Genomic DNA, 23,132 nt, shown 5'->3' with positions numbered 1-23,132 from the left:
GGGTCAAATCTGATTAATGACCTTAGAAACCAGCCTATACCTTTCTCACCGAGACCCACATATGTGCTAGATTTATTTACTTATTTTGTAGAAAGCCCTGGAGAGAACCATGGTGAGGAACAGCTGATTAGCTCAGCCTCTGGGCACAGATCTACTCTGCACACAACCTTCCAGAAGACACTAGAGTTGCTGATCTCTGCCAGGATCTTAAGCTCAGTGAAAAGCATTCACCAACCCCCTACAATCTGGAAATACCTTTGAATTGTTCTTTGTAAAAGCCTGTCTACAAATATACCCCATCCCAAACACTGCTCTGGGGTCACTACTCCCTTTTTTATGACAAAATTCTTTGATTTCCGAGCTACTACATAGAGATAAAAATGTGTATACAAATGTATGTAATATATTTAAATAAGGGTAAGGTAGTAAGAGTAAGAAATGAAGACAAGGACCCAATTTGGATTCCAAGAACCAGTGCCTGGCAGGATGTGCTTGAAACAGACGATGCTGGAAATATGTAGAGAAGCATCAAGCAGGGTGGTTTGTAAAGATTATTAGGTCATTCAGATACCTTTTTCCACATGCCCACGGAAGGGACAAGAGTGAAAAGCTGGAATTTCTTTAAGAGTCATTAAGTCTTGTAGTTATATTAAAGCAATGGGGTAAAGGTGGTCATAGCCAGCACCTCATTTGGCCTAGAGGATTCTCCTCTGTACATCACCCTAGATTGATCAGAATGATACAGTCAGCATCATGGCAGCTGGATTTTTCAAGAGAGACCTCCTATTTGCATATCTTTTTGATGAAAATCTGCAACATCCATTTATATATTTCTTTTATTCAATTGGTGTCAGATATGCTCCAATTAGTAGGAGATCAAATATCATGAAGAGAAATGCTGACTCCACTCACTTGTTCTCCTAATAAAATGTTTTCTAGGAAAAAGATAGTATTACTTACATTTGTATATATTACTGTTCATAATGCCATCAAAAATTATAAATGGTAGAATATCTCTTTAGTTCCTAAAAGAGTATACTGCTATTTACAAAATAAATGGTAAACTAATTTTTTTAAGTGCAAGATAGTAATTTACAGCGGGCTCATAAACTTAAAAACAGAAGCAGAACTAGAATTGAAAACATGTGATATTTATAATTAGTTATTCAGTCAACCTTTTGGAAATACATCTATGAAATATTGAAGTTGAATATTTTCCTTCAACAATTAGGGAATTCATCTGAGGAACAAAAGCATTGTTCCTCCTCTTAGGAACCTACACAAATGACCCATCAGAGCAGAGCCATCACTGACAATGAAGAGGGCCGGTTTTACTCATTTACAGTGTTGAAGAAGCACTATGAGAATTGAACCTAGGGAGCCATGGCAGGTGTGAAGTCCTGTACACAGCTAATTGGGGGTAAAAGAAGATGCTTTACAAGACAAGAATTGGAATTCTCTTCAGTTTCATTGGATCTGAAATTCACACCCTGGTTTTTAGAGGGTATTACAGATTAAGCTGTATTGTTGCTCCGTTCACAGAATGTGTCTGATAAGCTACATCCACCCAAGCGACCTCAGCATCGAATTACCTGGAAGAGTAGGAGATGGGACGTGTGTGACGTATGGGTGATGTTGGAACCGGGGTGGGTTGTCATTGACATCGGTCACTGTCACAACCACACTAGTAGAGCTGGAGAGAGACGCTGGAGACCCAGCGTCACTGGCAACCACAACCAAGGTGTAATTATCTTTGGTCTCTCTGTCCAGCAATGCACTAGTAATGATCTGTCCTGTGGATGGGTTGATGGTGAACTGAGAGTTTCCACCGATGATACTGTAACTGAGGCAGAGAGCAAAGAGAGGCAGGTCACCTTCAGCTGTGATTTCATGACACTCCGCTTTCTATAAATACATTTTTAAAAAGTGGAAATGTACATATTTAACAAAGAAATTTAAAAACACACAGCAATGAAGAAATCCATGGTACGTGAAATGTTCTGTGACTGTCACATAAACAAGCATTATTCTAAGATGTTCAATGCCCACAAGATCTCTGCAAAACCCTTAGGAGTCTCCAGACCCTCAGATCAATGCAAGGCCACAAAAATAAGCCTAGAGCACAGATGCCATGCAAACAAATGAGCAAGACATTATAACCTCATGCCTTTTTCTAACACTGGCATTGATGCTTTTAGACCATCTTAAATATCATCTCTTTGCTCTATCTATAATAAAGAGAAACACATGGGAATATTATTTTTTAAAGACAAAACACTGGATTTGTAGCATGTTGGCTATCCAGCACAGCAAAAGGGATGTTTGTCTATACAGACATTTCTGTTTCCATGTTGCCTCTATCTATCCTTGTTCCTCGGATGGCCTCTCTGTTTCCCTGCTGGGGAAGGATGACATTTTCCTAGACAGTTTGATGCTAAACAGATAAGTGAACTTGCAAGAGTCTTCACCCAGCACAGCTTCTCCATTCTCTCTGAAGAGGAGGCTATTTGTGCCTAATTCTGATTTTGAGTCTGAAGTGGAGTCCAGGATGACAGTTAGAGAAGTGATGTGACCTGAAGGTTCACAGAACAATCCACAGTCCATAAATGGCAGAACAGAAAAACTAGATGTCTTTGTAAAGTTTTCCTCTTTCTAAAAGATGTCCTCCGTGGAGTCAGATGTGTGCCTTGTTTCAGCCATATGAACAAAGCAATAGAATATGTTTAACAGAAATTGCAGGACAAGAAACACACACTTCACATCAAAACATCAATGTGCATATTCCTAACGTGCCTACAACTGAAGGCAAATGTCAGCCTTTCCATATTATTTTAGGGATATGATATATTCCAGAGTTCATATTTACAAAGAATAGCAATCCTATAAAACCGAATCAGGAATATAATAGAGAAAGGATTTGGTTGAGAAGTGACTTAAGGATGTATGAAGTAGTTGATATTGTTCAAGCTTTCAAACTTTCTGGCATTCATATATTCCAGAATTAAACCTAAATCAGAATAAAAGTTATTGTATTTCTTGGAGTTGAAGGACCTTGCAGCAAATACAACTATCAACCTCTTTACAGTTAAAATCTTTTCTTTTTATTTAAGTAAAAATGTCAGAGATTTATAGACCAAACTCTAAAAGATATGAAGCCTAGGCTTGTGAAATCCTCAAATGAACTCACCCTTCTGAGAGTTGCTAGATAACAGGGTCATGAGAAGTGTGTGATGTCTACTCTGAAAACTGGTTGGTTTCAGCAGCCAGACATTTTCCAATAAGTTAATATAGGAAAAAGAAGTGATTTGTTCTTCTATGAACATTCTTCAACAGACTGACAGCAACAAAGATCAAGGGTCAGCCAACTGCTTTTTCCCATAAACATCCATTTAAAAAACTATGAGCACAAAAACAAAAGAAACTGTTGAGATGTTCTCTACATGGTGGAGAATGGGAACAAAGGTTGAAAGACAGATAATGCCCCAGCCACTGCAGGCTTAGCTAAGTGCTAATTGACAGAGGGAACTCCTCTAGTGATACACAGCTTAGTTATTTCATGCCATACATGGTGCTGCCTGTAGGACTGATTTAAAACAGGAAATACATTTAAGAATTAAAAAAAATTAACTGTCATATTAATATGATTCCTGTTAGGGACTTAGTAAGGGGAACGGGGGCTGTCTCTAACAAGGACTCTGTTGCATGATTTTCAATCACTTCCCCATGGCAGGGATGCTGTGCCAGGCCACGGAGGAAGAGGATGTGTTCAGTCTGGATGTGATTTGATGTGCTGGGGTGGGTTGGTGTGGCGAGGCTCCCCTTTTCTGAGAGGTAGGAGAGGGGGGAGGGGAAAGATGGGGGAAGGTGGGACCAAAAGGAGAGGCAGGAGGGAGCTACTATTGGGATGTAAAGTGAATTAATTAATTAATTAAAAATGCTGAGGTGCATGAAAAGTTTATTTTAGGTATGAAGTACAGTGGAACACCAGTTGCTTGCTAATTTATGCTTCCAAGTTGAGAAGAGTGAGAAGAAACACAAGCCTGTCTATAAATAGACTGCCACATACAGCCTCTGCCAGGATTTGACGCCTCTCTTATTTGAGGCTCAGTTGGGTTCTCGTCACTGTGGAGACTCCAGGGCTTCTCAGGCCCTCGGGGAGTGCTGTGCAGTCACAGTGTCACTGACCCGTGCAGAGGTATCCTTTTCATAGTTGAATATCTATGCTGCTCAACTTGTGGTCAACATCTCACTGCTCTGCACCCTCTAGGCATTTTGCATAGTCCACCCTTCAAATGCAAACCAGTTCTAGCCGCTCAGTTTTCACCTTAGACTTTTTATAGATGAGGCATCAGAATCTGTGGGGGAAATCTATGTACAAAGAAGCACACAAGCTACAAATGGCCTATCGACCTTGGTGGCTTCAACATGTTCTTTGCTCATCATGTATGATATTAAGATGGGAACACTAAAGTGAAGCTTTATAGGGAAGATAAGAAATGCCATACCTGGGGCTAGGCATGGGGGTGCATGCTTTTGATCCCAGTGCTTTGAGGCAGAGGCAGGTAAATACTGTGAGTTTGAGGTAGGCCTGGAGTACATAGTAAGTTCTAGGCTTGCCAGAATTACATGTTGAGATGATGTCAGAAAGAAGGAAGGGAAAGAAGGAAGGAAGGAGGGAAGGAAGGAAGGAAGGAAGGAAGGAAGGAAGGAAGGAAGGAAGGAAAGAAAGAAATGAAAGGAGGAAGGAAAAAAGAAAGGAAGTAGGGGGGAAGGAAGTGAGCAAGCAAGCAAACAGCTAAGCTAAGTTTTATAAGGACTGATAATGGAATATTGTTGTCAAAGCAAGAAGAGGAGGGTCTAGGTACCCTTTTCCGTAAAGGTACTGATATTGTTTTCAGCACTGTTCACTACAAAGATGTCTGTTGGAACTCTTGTGTAAGACATCAAAGAGTGTGTTTCCAGATGGGAGTGTCTGGGTTCAGGTGCCAGACTACAAAAGAAGCAGTGAGCCAGATTTGATCTTTGTATGTCAGTGTGCTCGGCTTTGGTGTGGGCCTCAGTGGCATGTGAGCAGGGCTGTATGGCCTGGGAAAGTCCTGATCCTTTCCCTGGGTCAGAAAACAATCTGAGGAGGCTCAGGTCTTGGCTTTATGCTTGGGGTTTAGCACAATAGTCCTGGGAAGGTGCTGCAGTTATTTACTGGGTGCTTGGTATCTGGAGACTGGGCAATAGGGAATAGCAAATAGCAAGTTGAGAGATGGTAGGGAAAGATTCAGCCAACAGATGCCCATCCTTCATTTCTGGCCACCGCCCATTCCATCACTGATTAAGGTTCTGCCTTCTTAGAATTACTTTCTACAGTACAGAATGGAATTGTCTCAAAATTTCAGTGAAGCATGTTGTGGCTCTCAAACTTCTCTTGTTGTTTGTTTGTTTCCCTAAAAGCATATAAAAAGTTTTAATCTCTTCTTAGTTTTCCAAGGTCCATTGAAACACGCTCGTATTTCTTTCCCCGATGCCCAACTTTCTCCAGCCTCACAGACTTGGTACTTACCCTGTCATTTCCTGGAATGCTTTCCTTCATTGGACAGATAAAAACTAATGCATCTTTGTGGAGATGATGAATGACTTGATGCTTTGCTGTCTGAGCTGTGGATCTAGACTGCCTCCACATACTGCATTGAACAAGAAGGTGCAGGGCTAGACTGCCTGCTCACCTTACTGTTGAACAGAGAACCCACGCATGTGCCCAGGTATCTATACATCCTATACGTGACAGTGTAGCATGTAGAAGAGAGATTATAGCCAGGAGTCAGGGAAGACAATATTTAACATAGTAGATTCAGGCATGACGTAAGTATAGCCTGAACTGGAGTTTGGACCACAGGAAGCATTGGGAATGTAAGAATGTGATCAGAGATAGGGTGTAGGTGAGGAACAACGTGAGAGAGAGGGTGTGGGTGAGGTGTGCAGGGAGAGCATCACAGTTTGTTTAATGTGCAAAGCAAAGAAGTAATGCAAGAAAGGTGAGGGGACCAGGCACACTGAGGTCTGAGTAGGAACGGAAACACCAGACAGCAAGCTCACCAGAGAGTCATGTGACTTACTGCAGTGGGAGACAGAGAGAAATCACACAGTCAAAGAGACAATTCAGACATAGTGGATAGTAATAGACCGAGACATAGCACTGCCAAAGAAGCTGATTCACTGTATTTCTCTCTCTCTCTCTCTCTCTCTCTCTCTCTCTCTCTCTCTCTCTCTCTCTCGCTCGCTCTCTCTCGCTCTCTCGCTCTCTCTGTTTATCTGTTTCTCTCTCTTTCTTTCTCTCTTTCTCTCCACTACCTCCTCTCTCTGAAAAAAAAAAAGAAATTCAGGGAAGACTGCAGGGAATGTTTGCTTTGTAGGGAGAAGAGAAGGAAATTCAGATAGCTAACTATCTATGGCCAGAGTGCCAGGTGAGTGAAACTCAGAATCATTGAGAAGATAGACAAAGAAAGGGACCACGTGTGAATGAAGTGGTGCCTGAGGTGAGAAAAACAAGAATGAATGTTACAGAACTTTATAAAGTTTCCACGGTCTCCAGGTAACACCTGTATTTCAATAACACAAGGAAGGAAACTCAGATTGAAAGACTGTCAAGGGTAAGTGGTTGAGGGAAACTGTAGGTTGTGTAGCTACTTTCAACAATTCTGTGGTTCAAGGAGACAGGCATTCCCAACTGACCTGGGCCCAGAGGAGCTTGCAGAGACTGAAGCAATAACCACGGACCAGGCATGGATTGGACCTAGACCCTCCCAACACATATATACCCAATGGGCAGCTTAGCCTGCATGTGGGTCCCTCAAAAATGGGATGGGGAATGTCTCTGACATGGTCACTGCTGGATGGTTTTAGATCACTTCCCCCTGGTGTGGCTGCCTTGCCAGGATTCTGTGAAAGATGAAGTACACAGTCCTGATGAGACTGGATGTGTTGGGGTGGGTTTATGGAGGGAACTCCCCTTTTCTAAGGGGCTGGAGAGGGGAGATAAGGAAGAGACAGAGGAGAGGAAGTGGGAGAAGAGGACGGAGGGAACTACAATTGATATGTAATGTGAGTAACAAAAATAAAAAGAACTTATCAACAGTGAATATCCATCAATGGTATTTGAAATTTTAGGCATTATTCTTTTCTTTTTTAAAAATGACATATTATCATAATGTTCTTGATATTTATGTGAATTAAGTAATAAAATATGAATGTTTGAAACAAAAAAAAAAATGAAGAATTCTATAGTAAACCATGATGGTGGGACACAGGTCTAATCCCTGCTCTTAGGAGGCAGAAGCAGGAAGATCATCAGGAGTTCAAGACCAAGCTGGGCTTCACAGAAATCCCTGGCTGGAAACAAATGAATGTACCTGTAGAGTATCCCAGTCATTCATTCAGGGAATGAATTCTTGTGGAGTTAGAGGGCTTCTACACGCTAGGCAAGTGCTCTGTCCCTGAGCTGGACTCCAGCCCACAAGGCATTTCGGGACCAATTCTAAATCAAGCGCCATAGTTGAGATCACAGGAAGGAGTCTTTCAGGGGGTCTGCACATGTGCTGGAGCAGAGCAGCCAGGAGCCACGGCCTTTAATTCCAGTAAGAATGTGTGGGTCAGCGGGTGAAGGAATCAGGTTGTGAGCAGTCAGCCTCAAGCTAGGAATTCAAATGTGTTAGACAATTGCCACCACCCAACAGCAACATGCTCGGTCCCCATTTTGAAGAGGGTCTCCTCTCTTTGGGTAATAAGTTGTAATAACACTAAGCTTTAAGGCAGATCTCTCCTAGAGTCTCAATCAAAATAATCACTGAGCAGCAACCAAACAGAGCTCTCTCTGGTCTTCCCAGAATTATAACAAGGTAAATTATAAGATTGGACACACACACACACACACACACACACGATAAACGAATAAAGAACACTCAATTTGCTCCAAAATTCTTCCTTCTCTAGTTTCCCCACTTGGACAGCAATACCGTGGTCTGCTGTTCAAGGCAGCAGCTTAAGGAATGGATGACACTCATTCTGCCCTTGCCTTGCCTGCCACTTCCAGGGTCCATCACGTGCCTTCCATCAGCCTCTCAATGCTCTTTGCACCAGGTAAGCTCTTTGCACAGGCCACCCGGGCATATGCTCGAATCCCTATATGAACTGTGGGTATGTGGTCCCCATGCTTCTTCCTCTAGAGTCTTAGGCTTTATTTCCTTCGTTTATGCTAAATACACAGTGTCTGTGTTTGTACCCTAACTTTAAAAGATTCGAACAGTTTCCTATATGCAAGGAATTCTTAAAGATCATAATTTTATAACATAACCCAAAGGCTCTGAGATTACCTTAAGATAGTGCCCCTAACTCTTTAGGCATGTCTCCACTCTGACCCTAGCACAATGCCTTTCTTAGATGAAAGTATGAAATTCATATCCCTCCCTCTGCCTGGTCCTTCGAAGATCCTGACATCACCTGACAGAAGGCATCTGCTGAGAGTCTGGTGAGGCCTTGAAGTTCACAGAGGCTTCAGGGATTTATTCGTCTGCATCTGCTTTCCCCCTTCTGGGGTGATGTAGCATCACCTGGTCCAGAGGATGCAGCAGCAGGAGTCACCATAGAAACTGTCCCCTCCTGACTGCAGTCTTGTTTACACCTTGATTCCATATGCCCCAGCATCTACTAGAATATGCTACATTTCAAAGCAATTCACAGACTCTGTGCTCTGAAATATGTGTTATGGCTTCACAAACTATGGCATTCATGCTGTAACTTGGTTGGACCCAGAGACGGGAAGTTGGGAAAGGATACCTCTGGGTGTGTCTGCAGAGATGCGGAAGGCTTTGATCAGACCATAAAATGTGAACAGACTCTTGGAGGTTGGAACTGTAGGCAGGGAGGCCTTCTGGGGAGAAGTGTGTCACGGGGGCATGCATTGGAAGGGTGTATCTTGACTCTGGTCCTTCATGTGAGTCGTGTGGACTTCCTGGCTACAATACGTGAACAGCACTCCTCATCGCCTATTCCCACAGCCATGCTGATCTCCCTCCTCTCAGGCCCAGGGTCATGGACCCCCAGGCCAAAGCCTCTGCTACCATGGCTCAGATCGGCCCTTCTTTCTCTTCAACAGTCTCTACCAGGTATTTGTCACAGTAAAAATAAGGACTTACATGGCTAACAGCTCCATCTACCCCACTAACTAGGCCACTCTCTTTTGTATTCAAGGCAGCATCCACGTGTGAGACAATCTTATTTCGTTGCATTTCACTGACTACCTGACAAAGGATGAAAGTTCAATGGAAACAGAGCTCTTTCTTGTCTTACTGACGCATGCTCTGATCAGCAACTCGGGGGTGTTTATTAAATGGGACTTGACCCTCTGCCCACATATGCCCTTATCTCTGTCAGCAGGAAGAGACCGTTTTCCCAAGAGGCCTTTGTTCGTGATAAATCAATAACAAACGACAAAAATAAATCATTAATGAAGCCATTACCATATTAACACATATGTCGCCATCACCATATAAATGCATAGGTTGTCCTTCTATGGCAACTGCTGAGACCACTTTAGACTATCTTCTGACACACTGTGTTCTTACCCACCTACCTCATGGACCCTACATGGAATTGCACAAATGAGTCTTCAAGGGTTAGCTCTGGAAAATAAAGAAACTTGTCCTTATGCATTTAGAATGAGCTACTGATTTATCATGAACAAAGGCCACATTAATCAAATATTACACATTACCAACTCATCCCTTTGAACAAGCTTCCACATTGCTGTCCTCTACCTTACCAGAATTTACATCAGGAGATGAAAAAACATGAATGCTAATGTTGGGGCTACTTCAGGGTTATAAAGTCTCTGAGCTTTCTCCCTTCAGGCCTGGGGTGTATTTATCCTACTGGTGAAGCTGCTTTGATCACAGAACATTCTGGAAGTGCTATGTGACACTTCTAAGACTGGCCTTGAACTAGCAACTCTCATCTAAAGCTCTGAAACTCAGAGCCATTATATCAAAAGCCATCTATTAAGGTGACATGGTGCACGGTGACAAGGCATGGACCTGAGTGAGGAGAGAGGGCAGATTAGATGCCTAATCTCCACCACCCTGGTCAAGCACGTGCGTGTGATGCCATATTGCTGACCACCCTTCTACCCAGCTAAATATGCCTGGTTATCATCAGCCAGCTGCAAAGTGCAAAACCTCCCACTGCCTTGCTGAGCACAGAACCTAAGAGAGAATCAGCAATGAACAGCAAAAAATATAACAGCTGCATCATCCCTGAGCACTGCAAATGACAACACGGAGATTAATACACGCAGGTTTAGAAGAAGCAGACACACTGCTGTCAAATTCTCGATTCTAGGAGAGTTGCTCGGAAACAGGTCACAGGAGGAGTACGGTGCAGTAATATGGAATTCCCAGTGAAATAAGACAGCATGCTCTGTTGAAGACCAGAGCCGGTGAGGAAAATTTTATAAGGTTCAGTGTACAGACCTGATGACAGCGTTTGCTGCAGCATCTGCATCCGAGGCATTCACCAACAGGACATCCGTCCCCGTTGGAGCATCCTCAGGAATTGCAGTAAAGTACATGTTACTGGCGAAAGTGGGGACGTTGTCATTGATATCATCTACGATGATGTTAATGGTCCCTGTTCCCGTCAAGGCTGGGGATCCTGGGGAGGAAAGAAATGGGATTTTAATGTTTGTAGACGTCCAAAAAACATACATTTAGCAATTCTTAGCTGTAGACAGAATTGTGGGATAATTCCTAATCATGTAAGAAGTGTTTTTTTTTTTTTTTTTTACTCTGTTGCAAGAAAAAATGCAACAGAATTTTCATCTCCCCACTGTTGGTGACTGAAGTTCTGAGCTGTCTCTTCCTGACTCTCCACAAAAACACCTTGGCATGCTCCTGTTCCACTTCAAAAGTACAGCCTCGTCAATGTAGGAAACAACACCCCAGAAGATACACACCACCAATAATGTAGCTGAAATTACATTAAAATAGTGCAAATCAGACTTGGAATGGCCCACAGGAATGGAAAAGCCAGTCACAGAAGGTGTCGGTCTACAAAGTATCTGATGCCTGAGACCATCATCTCTACAACCTGAACATCCAATAACACTCAAGTATTTAAGCCAATTTTCTGTGTAATCAATACTTGTTTATAGTGAGAGGAAAATCTTCAGGTTATATTCCAGCAACATCTTCATATTAATGGGTTGATGAGTCATTTTGATGGTCTTACTATTTAATACAAACTTGAAATATGTTATTTTTATTTTGTTTCAGCTGTTGTTATCAAAATCGAACCCTTAACGGAGCTCCACGTGGCAAATGCATGCTGCCCAAAGCCAGCAGACTCATCTTAATTCTGTGGGTTGCCTTCATAGCTGAAGGGAAAAACATCTCCTCTGGTTATGTTTTCAAAACCATTTTTCAAATGTTAATTCTTCCAAATAAAAGCAAAGCGGGCAATTCACAGCCTTTAACTAAACAAAATGAAGCCCAGACACTCTCCTTTTCTCTTTGAGGGGTTACTTGTCTCCTCTCTTCCTCCAAAAGCTTCTTCCTCCATAGGAAGCTTACAAGGTCCTTGCATTTATTCCACATGTTCTGACGTGAAAGCCACAACTCCGGGTGATGGTCTGGCCTCATGGAATAACATTATCACTACAGAGCAATGTTGAGGTTCACTGCCTTCCTGTTATTTTTTTATAGTAATCTTGTGATTGCTTGCTATTTATTTGGCCACAGTTTAAATATCTTTCAGATGGAAGTTTGTGGCTGCTCAATAAAAAAGCTTGTGAGGTCAGATATGTAGGAGCCACAGTCAGCTCACTACAGATTTACACATCTATTTCATGGGACCTGCACAGGAAACTAACTTTATGTCAGACAGAAGAAGCAGAAAAGGTGGATAATACAGAGAAGACTAGCCTCTCCCGGACACTTACCAGTGCTCTGTGTTTGAGCTTCATGTTGAGAACTCACTCATGTCATAAACTCTATATGTGTCTGTCTTTCTAAATAAGATATTTTACACTACATTAGGTATTTTATTTAGATTAAGATGTGTTAAAATTCATGACCACAGAAATTAATCAGAGACCAGGTTTACACTAGAGGGCAGAAAATTAACTCCCAATATAGTCTACCTACAGTCCATTGTAATCTGTTGAAATATACTCTGTGTTTTGAATAGTTGTTTAGTGTAAATGGGAAAAGCAAGGTTATGCTATGAATGTTCCACACACAAAAACAGTCTTGCAGGCACCCAAGGAAGCATCCCTTAGCTGTATTACACTCTCATGAACAAATTGATATTAGAAACATAAGGGTCCAGTTGGTTCCTTCAGTGTCCATGCATACGATTACAGAGCTGACCCGGTGATCGCCCCTGATACTGTAAAAGAACACTACTGTCAACTCCTCTTTATAGCCGAGTAAAATGGGTTAAAAGTCTCAAGAACTTTTGCAAAACAAAAGTCTCAGCAAGGAGCAGAGCCAAGCTGGAAAACATGGGTCCCCGCCTGGAATGTCTGCCCAGAAAGCAGCCAGAGGTGGAGTCAGCATCAGGAAGGGTCTTATGGCCTTATGAGCCATGAGAGAAAGCAGTGCAGTCCCCGAGCTCTTGGAACAAACTCAGACAAGAGGTGACAAGGCCCTACTGAGAGGGACCCTCGATAGTTGCAGCTTCGGCCCATGAGGCATGTTGACTCAGTAGTCTTGACACGGGTATAAAATTTCTCACAAGTTGTAGAGTAAAGCTAGAATATTTTGAGGAGCACTGTTTGAGACCAATGTCTGCACTGCATTTCCTGCATGCTTAATTGCATTCATTTTAATTGACTGGGAGTTCACTCTTCTGGCTGCCTTCATTAAGAAAAAGTCAGTTAGACAGCATCCATGCATTTGTGTAAGCCAAAAAAAGTAGACCTAGGTCCCAGAAGCAGCAGGTGGAGACAGGCCAGAATGATCAATGCTTTTGCTGATATTTTCACTCTATGTGCTATATGGAGAATAAAAATCCAAGTGAACCTAAAGAGGGAGTGGGCAGAATACAATGGCTTAAATGTATTCCTTTTTATACATTACTCTTCTTGTCCTTTAGACTTATTTTTGTTTTGTGTGTATGAGTGTTTGCCCCTCCTGTATGTACATGCACTGTGTGTGTGTGCAGAAGCTGTAGTGGCCAGAAAAGGGTGCTCTGTCTCCTGGAACTGGAGCTACAGAAGGGTGTGTGTGAGCAGTCATAGCTGAGGAATGGCCTGGGGAATCCACACGCAATGGTTACGTCTCTAAGATTGTAAATATCCTGATGATTCACAGCATGGAAACCTACCGCAGTGATGACTCACGGTCACCACCAAGAGCAAGCGGGTCTCCCTTTGTCTACAACTGCTGTCGATGCCCTCCGAGTCAGGGCAAAACAGCAAGAGAGAAAACTCTGCACATTCAATGTCACTGTCCCCTCAACCCAAATTACCATCTTTACCAGATAGTTTTCAAAGAAACTTCAAGTGAAGTCAATGATGATCGTTACCCCTGAGAAGTGGACTCACAGGTGAGTCCAAAGACACATGGGGTCACATACCAAGCCAAGGACTCTTCTCAGAGGGACACAGCCTGCTCACACCCATTTTCCTAGCTTCTGTTTGCTCAGGAGTAGATGGAGAAAATTAGAGTTTTTCGAAGGCTTTTAAGTTACTGTGTGTGTGTGTGTGTGTGTGTGTGTGTGTGTGTGTGTGTGTAGGGACTGTCTTGTACAGTGGTTGTGTGTGACATGTGTGTGATTATGTGCCTGCATGTGTATGACATGTGTGTGTGTGTCTATGTGCTGGTATGCATGGTATTGCCGGTGGGGGGGGGGATCTCTGTGTTTCTTTGTATGTGTATCTATGAGCCTTTGTGTGTGTGTTTGTGTGGGGGGTCTACGGGGGTTCTCTCTCTAGCTGTGTGTGTCTATGTGTGTGCATGCATACATTAGCACATTTTCATTCATTTCTCAGAACCAGACACAATCAGGGAAAGAGGCAGGATATAGAGAGCCACACCCATTGGAGCGTGACCTAATGAGAGTGACCAAGTATACAAACCAAATGAAAGGAGCCAGGAGAACGCCTGAATTAGAAGTCAAAATGACAACTATAATCCGAAAGCCTAATTGTAATTAGAAATCAAAAGATAAAGGCGTTTCAGGTTTCAATTTGTGAAATTATAGGTAGCATAGAAAAACATGCACCTGTGTATTTATCTATGTATGCATGTGAACATAAATGTATAAACATGGAGAAACTTTCAAGAGGCTTCCTTTATTTTTAAAATATGTAGCAATAGCTCACCACACCTGGTTTCTTAGTCACATTTTCTGTTCTTGAATTTGGGAACTAATTAAATTTTTACCACCTTTATGACTGGCGGCATTGTAAGCTCAAACATATAAAAGTGAGTTTAAAAAAAAAACAACTTGGTTCAGACAAGCATTCTTTCAGCAAACATGCATACATATAATAAATGAGACTTCATCACTAGAGTCTGCACTTGATGCACGCTGAGCTTCTCGTCAGCCCCTAGCCATCACACACGTTTCCCCTGGTGGGTAAGGTCAGAGCAGAAGAAGCAGAATTTTCCCTCTGTCCTGTTGCTTCTCATTCCTGACATCCATCATGCCATGTGTGGGACCCCATGTGTTAAACGCCGTGATGACGTGTGTGCTGGAAGCAATAAAGCCTAGGTTTTACTTGTCCCGTGAGACTGGGCCACCTTCATCACAGTTAAATCATCCCTGAAAATGGCCTGAACTTTCGCTACTCCGCGTTGTCATCAAAGGTTTGCAGGTTATAGTTACACTTGAATCCAGGAAGCACAGCAAATGAAATGCCTGAGCCACCTTTAAATGTGACTTTCAGCTCTGTGTCTAATTGTTGCCTACATAATACTGCGCTATGACCAGTTACTCATTCTGTGAGTCTATGTTAATAAACCAAATATACATACCGCTTGACATGTGCTCATGTTTCAAAACTGTTGGTATAAGCTATACTCCAGAGAGACAATGGGAACAGAGAGAAACAGCTTTAGTAGTGGTCTGCAAACAGCCACTCATGGCCCTTTGCATCAGTGGCCTGTGCAGTCAAAGTGGCTAAAATCTTACTGCAAGTGCATCTTACAGGAGTGTTTAAAATTTCTAAAATTAGATAACGTCAGCTAAAGTTTTGAATTGTACAAAAAGCAGGTTGTGAGGAATTGCTGTGTAGAGATGAAAACAGAAACCCTGACATCAAAACCAGGACACCCAGAGCTGTGTCCAAATACTGATCTCCACCTGCTATGCCGCACAAGGGAAATGCCAAGTTACAGATTCACAGAATCCAGGAATCAAGCTGCAGGATCTGCTGTGTTTACCTGTGATGCTGAGGGGGGCTTTATGACGTTGGAAATGATCTTTCCCCCACTGCTGAGTTACAGTTCTTGTGTCCTCAGCTTCAAAGCTCACAGAAGAGCCACAGAGCAGGCTGTTTTATTAAGTTTTAATTTTTTGAAATGTAATGGAAATCCTAAGTCTGACTCAGTGCTGCTAGAAGTTAAAATTTTGTCTGTTTTTAGTCTCCAGAAAATAACATTCTCTGAGGTAATTTTTTGTAATATTAAAGTCTAGATGATATAAAGAAAATAATTAAATACATCAATATTCATATTTGCATCATTAAGAGATATGATACAAAGCCTCATTAGACATGAGAGGAAATGAAACAAATTTGAAATTAACATTTTAACTTGTTAATTAAAATCAGTCAATTATTAATTACAAACTTCCTGGCTAAAATGAAAACTTGTTTCTAGAAATTAAAAAAAATTATTTAGGCATAAGCAAAGTCATCTTAGATTCAAATGTATAAGGAAGCTCCATGAAACTGATCTGTAATAACTGAAGGAGGCTCCGCCACAGTATCAGTCATAGGCTCATGCATGTAATTTTCATTATTAAAAATCTTCACCATAACACACAAAGGCAATCTTTTCTCAGGCATAATTGTGTCAACAAAATGCAACCTTGCTGAAACAGTCATTAAAACTCTCTTTAGATGTTTGAGGTCATATGTACCACCCTAGCCTCTTTTTTCTTGTTTTAATCACAGATCCATTTGTGAGTCAATGACCCCCCCCCCCCCACTAAAGCAATGTGGTGGACAGTAGTATCAATCCAAAATGTCACCATGTCCTCACTAGGAAGATGGTATATGGTGCTTGGTTCTTCTAGTTTTTCAAATTAAGTTTTGCAAACACATCATGTTTCCCTCCGTTGAAAACACAATTCCCACCCTGCCTGAGAATGGAGCCCATTCCATCTTTCAGCCAGATGATGAATGCCCTTAATTAGAAAAGCCGATAACTGAACTTGTCCCCACAGACCTATTAATTATCCTGACTCACAGACACCCTTAAGTGGAACTTTCTGGCTAAATCTGCAGTTGGACTATCCCACTGTCTGTTAGTATCCCAAACTGTGAACAAACCGAAAAGGGATGAAGCATTTTATTTATGCTAAGATTAATGTCACTAGCCCTAATGAAATGCAAAGCCACAGCCTAACTGTCTATACATGTGTGTGAAGTACATCTTTCATGTCATGTCTTATTAGTATAATATAAACATATGAAGAACTGTATGAAACCCTCAAATGTACATTTCCTGATATGCTGAGGATGGTAAATGCAAGGCTACAATTTACAAACAGTCTCCTGTGAAAGCTATGTTAATGACTTAGAATCATAAGTATTTTTCTTAATTCCAAAATCAGTGTTTTTTTTTTTTTAATAAAAAATGTCAATCCCCATAGAGTCTTCCAAAGACTCTATAGAAAAGGAATGTGGTTGGCAAAGCTGATGAGTGAGAACACTATCGGGAGAGGGAAGAACTCACCCCTCGTGTCCTCAGGAGTGCCCACTTATGAACTCAGCTGAAGACCCCAGCTGAGGCGCTGTACTCTAACAATCAGCCAGGGGTTTAGACTTTCATTTGTAAGCCACCAACTTTGAAAAGTATTATGTAATTAGCTATTGTGAGGGCAAACGTGATGGTGTGCTATGAATTCTTCTTAGACACACGCAAGGTACACATCTTAGTACCAACAGTGTCATGATTCCCTAAGTGCTGTGCCTACCTGAATGTCTTCTTTGAGAAATAAACATTTATACCCAGCTTCTCCTTGGCTTATCTAGCTGGATTCCTCAGATCTCAAATAAGACAGTTCTAAATCAATTCTGGATAACCTGCTCTAAAATTTTTAAAATAATACTTTACTAAATATTTGAGAATTTCATAGAACACAGTTTGATTATATTTACTCCTGTTTCCCAGCTTCTCCCAGATCCACCCTCACCTCCCTTCCCACCCAACTTTGAGTTTGGTTTTTCGTGTTTGTTTGTCTGTTTGTTGGTTTGTTGGTTTTGTCCATGGAGTCCAATTTGTGTTGCCCAACTACTCCCAGGTGTGAGGCCTGCCATGGAGTTTGACAGCCTACCACACATGAAAGAAAACTGAAAACGGTTATCAACTGTCAACAGCTCCTAGGCCAGCTGTGATTCTTTTCATGCCCAGACTCCACGTCTATGCTGGGATTTTGTCTTGATTGAGCTTGTATAGGTCTTGTGTACTCTGTCACAAAATTTATGTGTGTGTGTGTGTGTGTGAGTTTATATGTACAAGTGCCTTGCTATATCCAGAAAACACTGCTTCCTTGAAATCATCCACCATCTCTGACTCTCACATTCTGACCTCTGCTCTGAGAATCCTGAGCCTACGGAGAAGGAATGTGATAGAGCTATCCCACTCAGGGATGTGCACAACATAGCCCCTTATTCTCTGCACACTGAGCAGGTGAGGGTGTTTGTGTTAACTGATGAGAAGAAGCTTCTCCATGAGGGTTGAGCGACACACTCATCTGAAGGTGTGTGCGAAGTTAATAGTTGTCATTTTAATACTCTGTCCATTTAGCAGAATGATAGTAGGTTCTATCTATGGCCTATCTAGCCAATAATTCTTGACCCAAATAACAATGCCAGAACAGGCCTTACATCCAGTCTGAAATGATTGGCTAATCCCATAACACTCGTGTCACTATTGCCCCTGGAAGCCTATCTTGACCATTGAGTGATTATTGTAGCTCACAGGGTTCATAGTTGGGTGATATTGGTGATTATTTTTCTCCTCCTTAGTACTCATAGCATCTTCCAGCACACTGAAGCTATCCAGTAAGGTTGAAGCTTGCAGATCAGTACCAGCTTAATTATCACATGGTTGATGACCCAGAATCTCGAATCTTTACTCTTCACATTCAATGTGTGCTAAGACCAATAGTCTTTGTATTACCCATATTTCATTTATCTAGCTTCTTAACTTTATCTTCACATCCATTCATGTTCAGAGGGCTGGACCTTCAAAATGGATAAAAATCATTAACTATTGGCTGAATGCTGTTTAGAATGCACAGGATCTCTCCATACTGAATGTTTTTATATAAAGGACTTTGTGGGGAGGAGTCAAGTAAAGGGGCAAGAAAGGAAAGCAGGCTATTAACCTTTCAGTGGTAGAGGCTTGGGCTCTATCCTTATAGCCAGAACTTGGCTCAAGAAATATTTTAAGCACTTAAAACTGAGTTAAATCTACCAGTTTCCTCTATAGGCCCTTACATACAGTGTCACCACCTCACACAGGACAGCCTGAGCCTCAGGCACTCCTGACGCATTTCAAGGCAGACATCAGTCTGAAAAAAAAACCAAGAACAATAAAACAGATGCTCTTGGAAGCCCAGCCACAAATTAGTAAACTCTGCACTTTTCCCTGCAGAAGACTTTTCACAGATATGCTACTGTTATATTGGAGCAAATTATAATGGAGCTTTAAATACAAGAATGATAAGCTAAAGTGAATGGCAGTCACAAACTAAAATTGGAGGATGGCAGATGAGACAGTAATTTTTGGTGCAACATCTGTCAGTCCACGGATGGATGGCTAAGTACTGTCCCTTCTTCCCTATTGCTCCACGTGCATCCTGCAGCAGCTTTGCATTCCGTTGAAGAGGATGCTTTTCCAAAGTAGAGCGAGCAGGACCCTTTTTTGGCCAAGGGTATGACAGTAGCTGCTTGCCCCTCCTAGAGCTCTCAAATCAGCATGCTGATGATTAATTGGTGAGCAATTATCATTTTCATTCAGCTAAATCATCCAGTAAAGCTTATTAGGCACCTGTTTTGTTTCTGGGGATGCTGTTTGAGCAGCCACAGGAAACTAGCATTCTCTTAGAATGAGAAGAGGTGAAGGAGGAACAAAAGCCATAACTCAGATGTAGTATATCCCTTATGATTTTAGAGAGCAATCAGTATTAGGAAAACACTGCAACGCCAAGAGCAAGCAAGATTCTAAATGAGGGGGGAGCACATGAGTTTACGGCCAGGTAGGTCCCCTCTGAAAAGCTGTCATTTTGCCTAGATCTAGTAATAGAATAACCAGGAAATAAATGTTTCCCCAACACAGCAAAAATAAATCAAAATAATGCTCAGTGGAGATGAGCACCCATGGCAGAAAGAACCCCAAGTGCAAAGGCCCCTGGCAGCAGAAAGGCTGCTGGCTCCCTAGCAAGCCAGAGTGCCTGGCATTGGCAGTGGACAGTCACCGGGGCACCTGATCCTGAGATGCACAGAATCCCAGTCCTATACAGATGCCAGGTTCTAGAATGTGAATACATGTGACTGACTTCAGGCTAACAAGCTGGGCTGGGCTGTAGCTAAGTGCCAGATAACTACTGATATGCAATAAGCCCTAGTTTCAATCCCCAGTACCTCATAAACTAAGCCTTGTGGTGCTTAATTCTGTAATCCCAGAATTGGGCATCCAAAGTTCAAGGCCATCGGGGTACATAGTTTCAGACTGGTCTAGGCTATATGAGACTCTATCTGATAACCAAAATAAATAACATGATGACACAGAAAGAAAGGTCAGAATTAAAAGAGTGGAAGTTGGTGTTCCTGTGCCATGATTGCTCAGGGTAAAGGTGCCAGGAGGAGTTTGAGGAGGTCAGGCAGGTGTGAAGAGCCTGAGTAGCTTCTCATGTGGTCAAGGATAAATGCTGAAGGGATTTTAGAAACCATTAGAGGATTTATAAGACAGCAATAAGATACAGTGATCCAACATCTGGTCTTAAATGTTCAGCTGCTGCCTTTTGGATAGCACAGCTTAAAGGAGAAAAAGACAGGCAGTGAGGAGACTGTCACCCCTGCTCTGTCCTCATGTGAGCACAGAAGTTACCGTGGATAGAAAAACAGTGAGATCCACTAGGAACAGTTTTGGACCTTGTTGAACCTGATTCCACTTGTTATAATATATAGAGGAAGCTGAACAAAGAATGGAAAGATTTTTCCCCTCACCAGCTGTATATAGATAAGTGGGTCAGAGTCACAACAATTTGCTGTGGCTCTACTAAGCTCAAGACACGTCTATCAAACATGATGCCTGATACCGATTACTAATGACCCGGACTTTTTCCTATTTTGTACAATAAAAATATGTATATATAAGGACATTAATATTGTTAGTAAGTTATAGGCATGTGTTCAAAGCACTGTTACCTAACAACATAGAAGTCTCTAATTCTAAGTTGCACATGAAGGCCTATATTTTAACTCCTGGGTAGGCTTTTCATTGTATAAATTAACATTCCATACTGAACTTTTAAGTATACGGTGCTGGTTTCTCTGTTCATGCTGTTTACTGTACTTAAGACATCCTACCTTCGACATTGTGAGAACACGGTTGGCCAAACCTTGCAAGGAAGGCTACCTAGAAACACCACATATAACACATGAAGAATGTTAGCTGTGTCAACACGATCTCCTCAATTAGGAGAACCGCAATGGCTTTCATTCCCTTATGCGGAAGGCAACACAGGCTCGGAAAGGCCTCTACTCTGTTACAGTACATACTCAGGAAGAAATGAAAATAAGCACCACATAACACAAATACCAACAATCACACACAAAGCTGGCAAAGCACCCTTATCTTTGACTGAAGACAAGCGGGCTATCCTGTTTAATTAAGCTGCAAGATGTTCTGCATTTTAATGGTATTAGAAAGCTGAGCTAGGATTTTTATATGCCCTGTTCTGCTTTAGTTTTTCCCCTGATTGATAGGATGGGTGGTGCTTGCAGGAGTGTCGAACAGGGAGCTTCTTTGTACGCTGCCTTGCAGAAGGCCACTAAGTAAAATGCAGTGGGGCTGGAACTCTGGAAGTTATTAGGAAATAAGTAAGGGGTTTATGGTTCTGCCTGGTTAGTACACAGTAGTGTAAATTCCTAGCATATTGCACAGTTGCTCAATCCTAGGTTGCCAGCAGGTAAGACTTTGAAGAGAGCAGAGCAAGAAGGTGATTTGAAGATTTGGAATAAAACTGTCTGGCCTTTTTTGAAGAGCACTCTGCTATTTTCCCTGATCTTCATGCACTATGAATCTGAGAACGTGTCATCTGAAAGCTGCAGATTGTCCTGCATTTCCTCCTGTCATCCACTGCTCTGACTGTTCGTCATGGCAGCCAGTGTGTACTTTCAGTTCTTTGTCAGAGAGCTCAAGCCTGGAAAAGAGGAATGAGCTACAGATTATGAAAGCAGATACCATCATTTGCATGTCCTTGAACCTGGGGCTACTCCTATCAGAAGCGTTAGGGTCTTACCTTCAACTCCAGGAGTAACCAAGGTCAACAGCAAAGCCAGTATCATTTTGGTTGTAGATGTCTTTTGAAATTTCCTTAGCAACAACTCAAAGAAAAGTTCCCCATGTCTGACACTGGGAGTTTTATTTGTCACCAGTTGGTTTAATTTCATTTCAATTACTTCAACAAGACCTCTACATTGACAACACTTAATATTCTAACATGGGTGAGGGAATCTCACAAGGCCTCTTTCTTAGATAAAAAGCTACAGATAATGAATGGCTGCTGAGAGAGAGAGAGAGAGAGAGAGAGAGAGAGAGAGAGAGAGAGAGAGAGAGAGAGAGAGAGAGAGAGGGAGAGGGAGAGAAAATAAGGCTTCTCCAGGGACCAATACCCTGATAGATTATCCAAAGCCAGAATGGTCAGCCCCAAAAAAACACACATATGAACAATACTAAATGCATTCAGTGAGTCTATATTCATGCATGTGTGTGACAATAATATTTAAACAAGAGTCTGAATTTGAGAATGAGTAAGGGGGACACTGGAGGAGTTGTGGGGAAAGAGGCTGGAGTAAATACAAGTATAAAATTCTCAAAAAATGTAAAATAAGTATGTGTGGAAATTATTTCAACAAAGCTTCAGTCACCAAGGACGGTACGGTCAATGGCTTGAAAATATTCTGGCGAACTCTTTCAGTTTGCTTTTTGTTGCCCAGATAAACAGCATGACCTGAAGCAACTTGGAGAGGACAGTTTATTCAGCTCAGGTATCAGACTATTGCTAAGGGAAGTCAGAGCAAGAACTCAAAGCAGGAATCTGGAGGCAGGAACAGAAGCAGAGGCCACAGAGAAATGATGCTTAGTGGCCTGTTCCTTATGCATGGCTTGCTCATTCTGCTTTTTTATAGAAGCCAGGACCCCTTGCCTAGGAGTAGGCTAGACCCTCCTGACTTCGGGCTATCTATACCAAGTTGACAACTGGGCTTACTTGGCACAGTTTCCATATAAGGTGTGCTTGTCATCTGTGCATACAAGGGCAAGTGACACTCAGAGTCTTCACTGGAGATTTTGCTACCAATGCTGTAGGGGAAATGATGACCAAATTATTGTGTACAGTTCAGGGAAGGAATAAAATTGAGCAGCCTAACACATAACACATGATTATACCTCATGAGAAGAACTTTTTATTTACTGTTTGTGATTGTCTGTTTCTGTCAGCTTGACATAAGCCAGAATCACCTGAAGAGGGTGTCTCAATGAGGAACTAGATAATGTTGGCTTGTGTGCATGCCTGTAAGGTATTTTCTTGAGATGGAAAGAACTATCCAGAATGTCTGTTGGCAACACCATTTTGTAGGCTCCGCTCTGGACTGAAGGAAGATGAGAGAGCAAGCTGCAAGCTAA

At 42.0% G+C, this 23,132-nt stretch overlaps 1 protein-coding gene across 1 annotated transcript in view; it reads right to left on the bottom strand.

The window, feature by feature from the left end:
- Window positions 1-23,132, bottom strand: part of Fat4 (FAT atypical cadherin 4) — a 131,740-nt gene that overhangs the window by 32,683 nt on the left and 75,925 nt on the right. The window contains exons 7-8 of the mRNA XM_021632292.2: window positions 10,515-10,695; window positions 1,593-1,843 (exon numbers count right to left, since the gene is read on the bottom strand). Coding sequence (XP_021487967.1) covers window positions 1,593-1,843; window positions 10,515-10,695 — 432 coding nt within the window. The remainder of the gene's footprint in view (window positions 1-1,592; window positions 1,844-10,514; window positions 10,696-23,132) is intronic.

This window comes from Meriones unguiculatus, chromosome 2 (genome assembly GCF_030254825.1).
Source record: "Meriones unguiculatus strain TT.TT164.6M chromosome 2, Bangor_MerUng_6.1, whole genome shotgun sequence".
Taxonomy (NCBI): Eukaryota; Metazoa; Chordata; class Mammalia; order Rodentia; family Muridae; genus Meriones; species Meriones unguiculatus.
The sequence above is the reverse complement of the archived record's forward strand: the minus strand, read 5'-3'. Positions and strand labels throughout refer to the sequence as shown.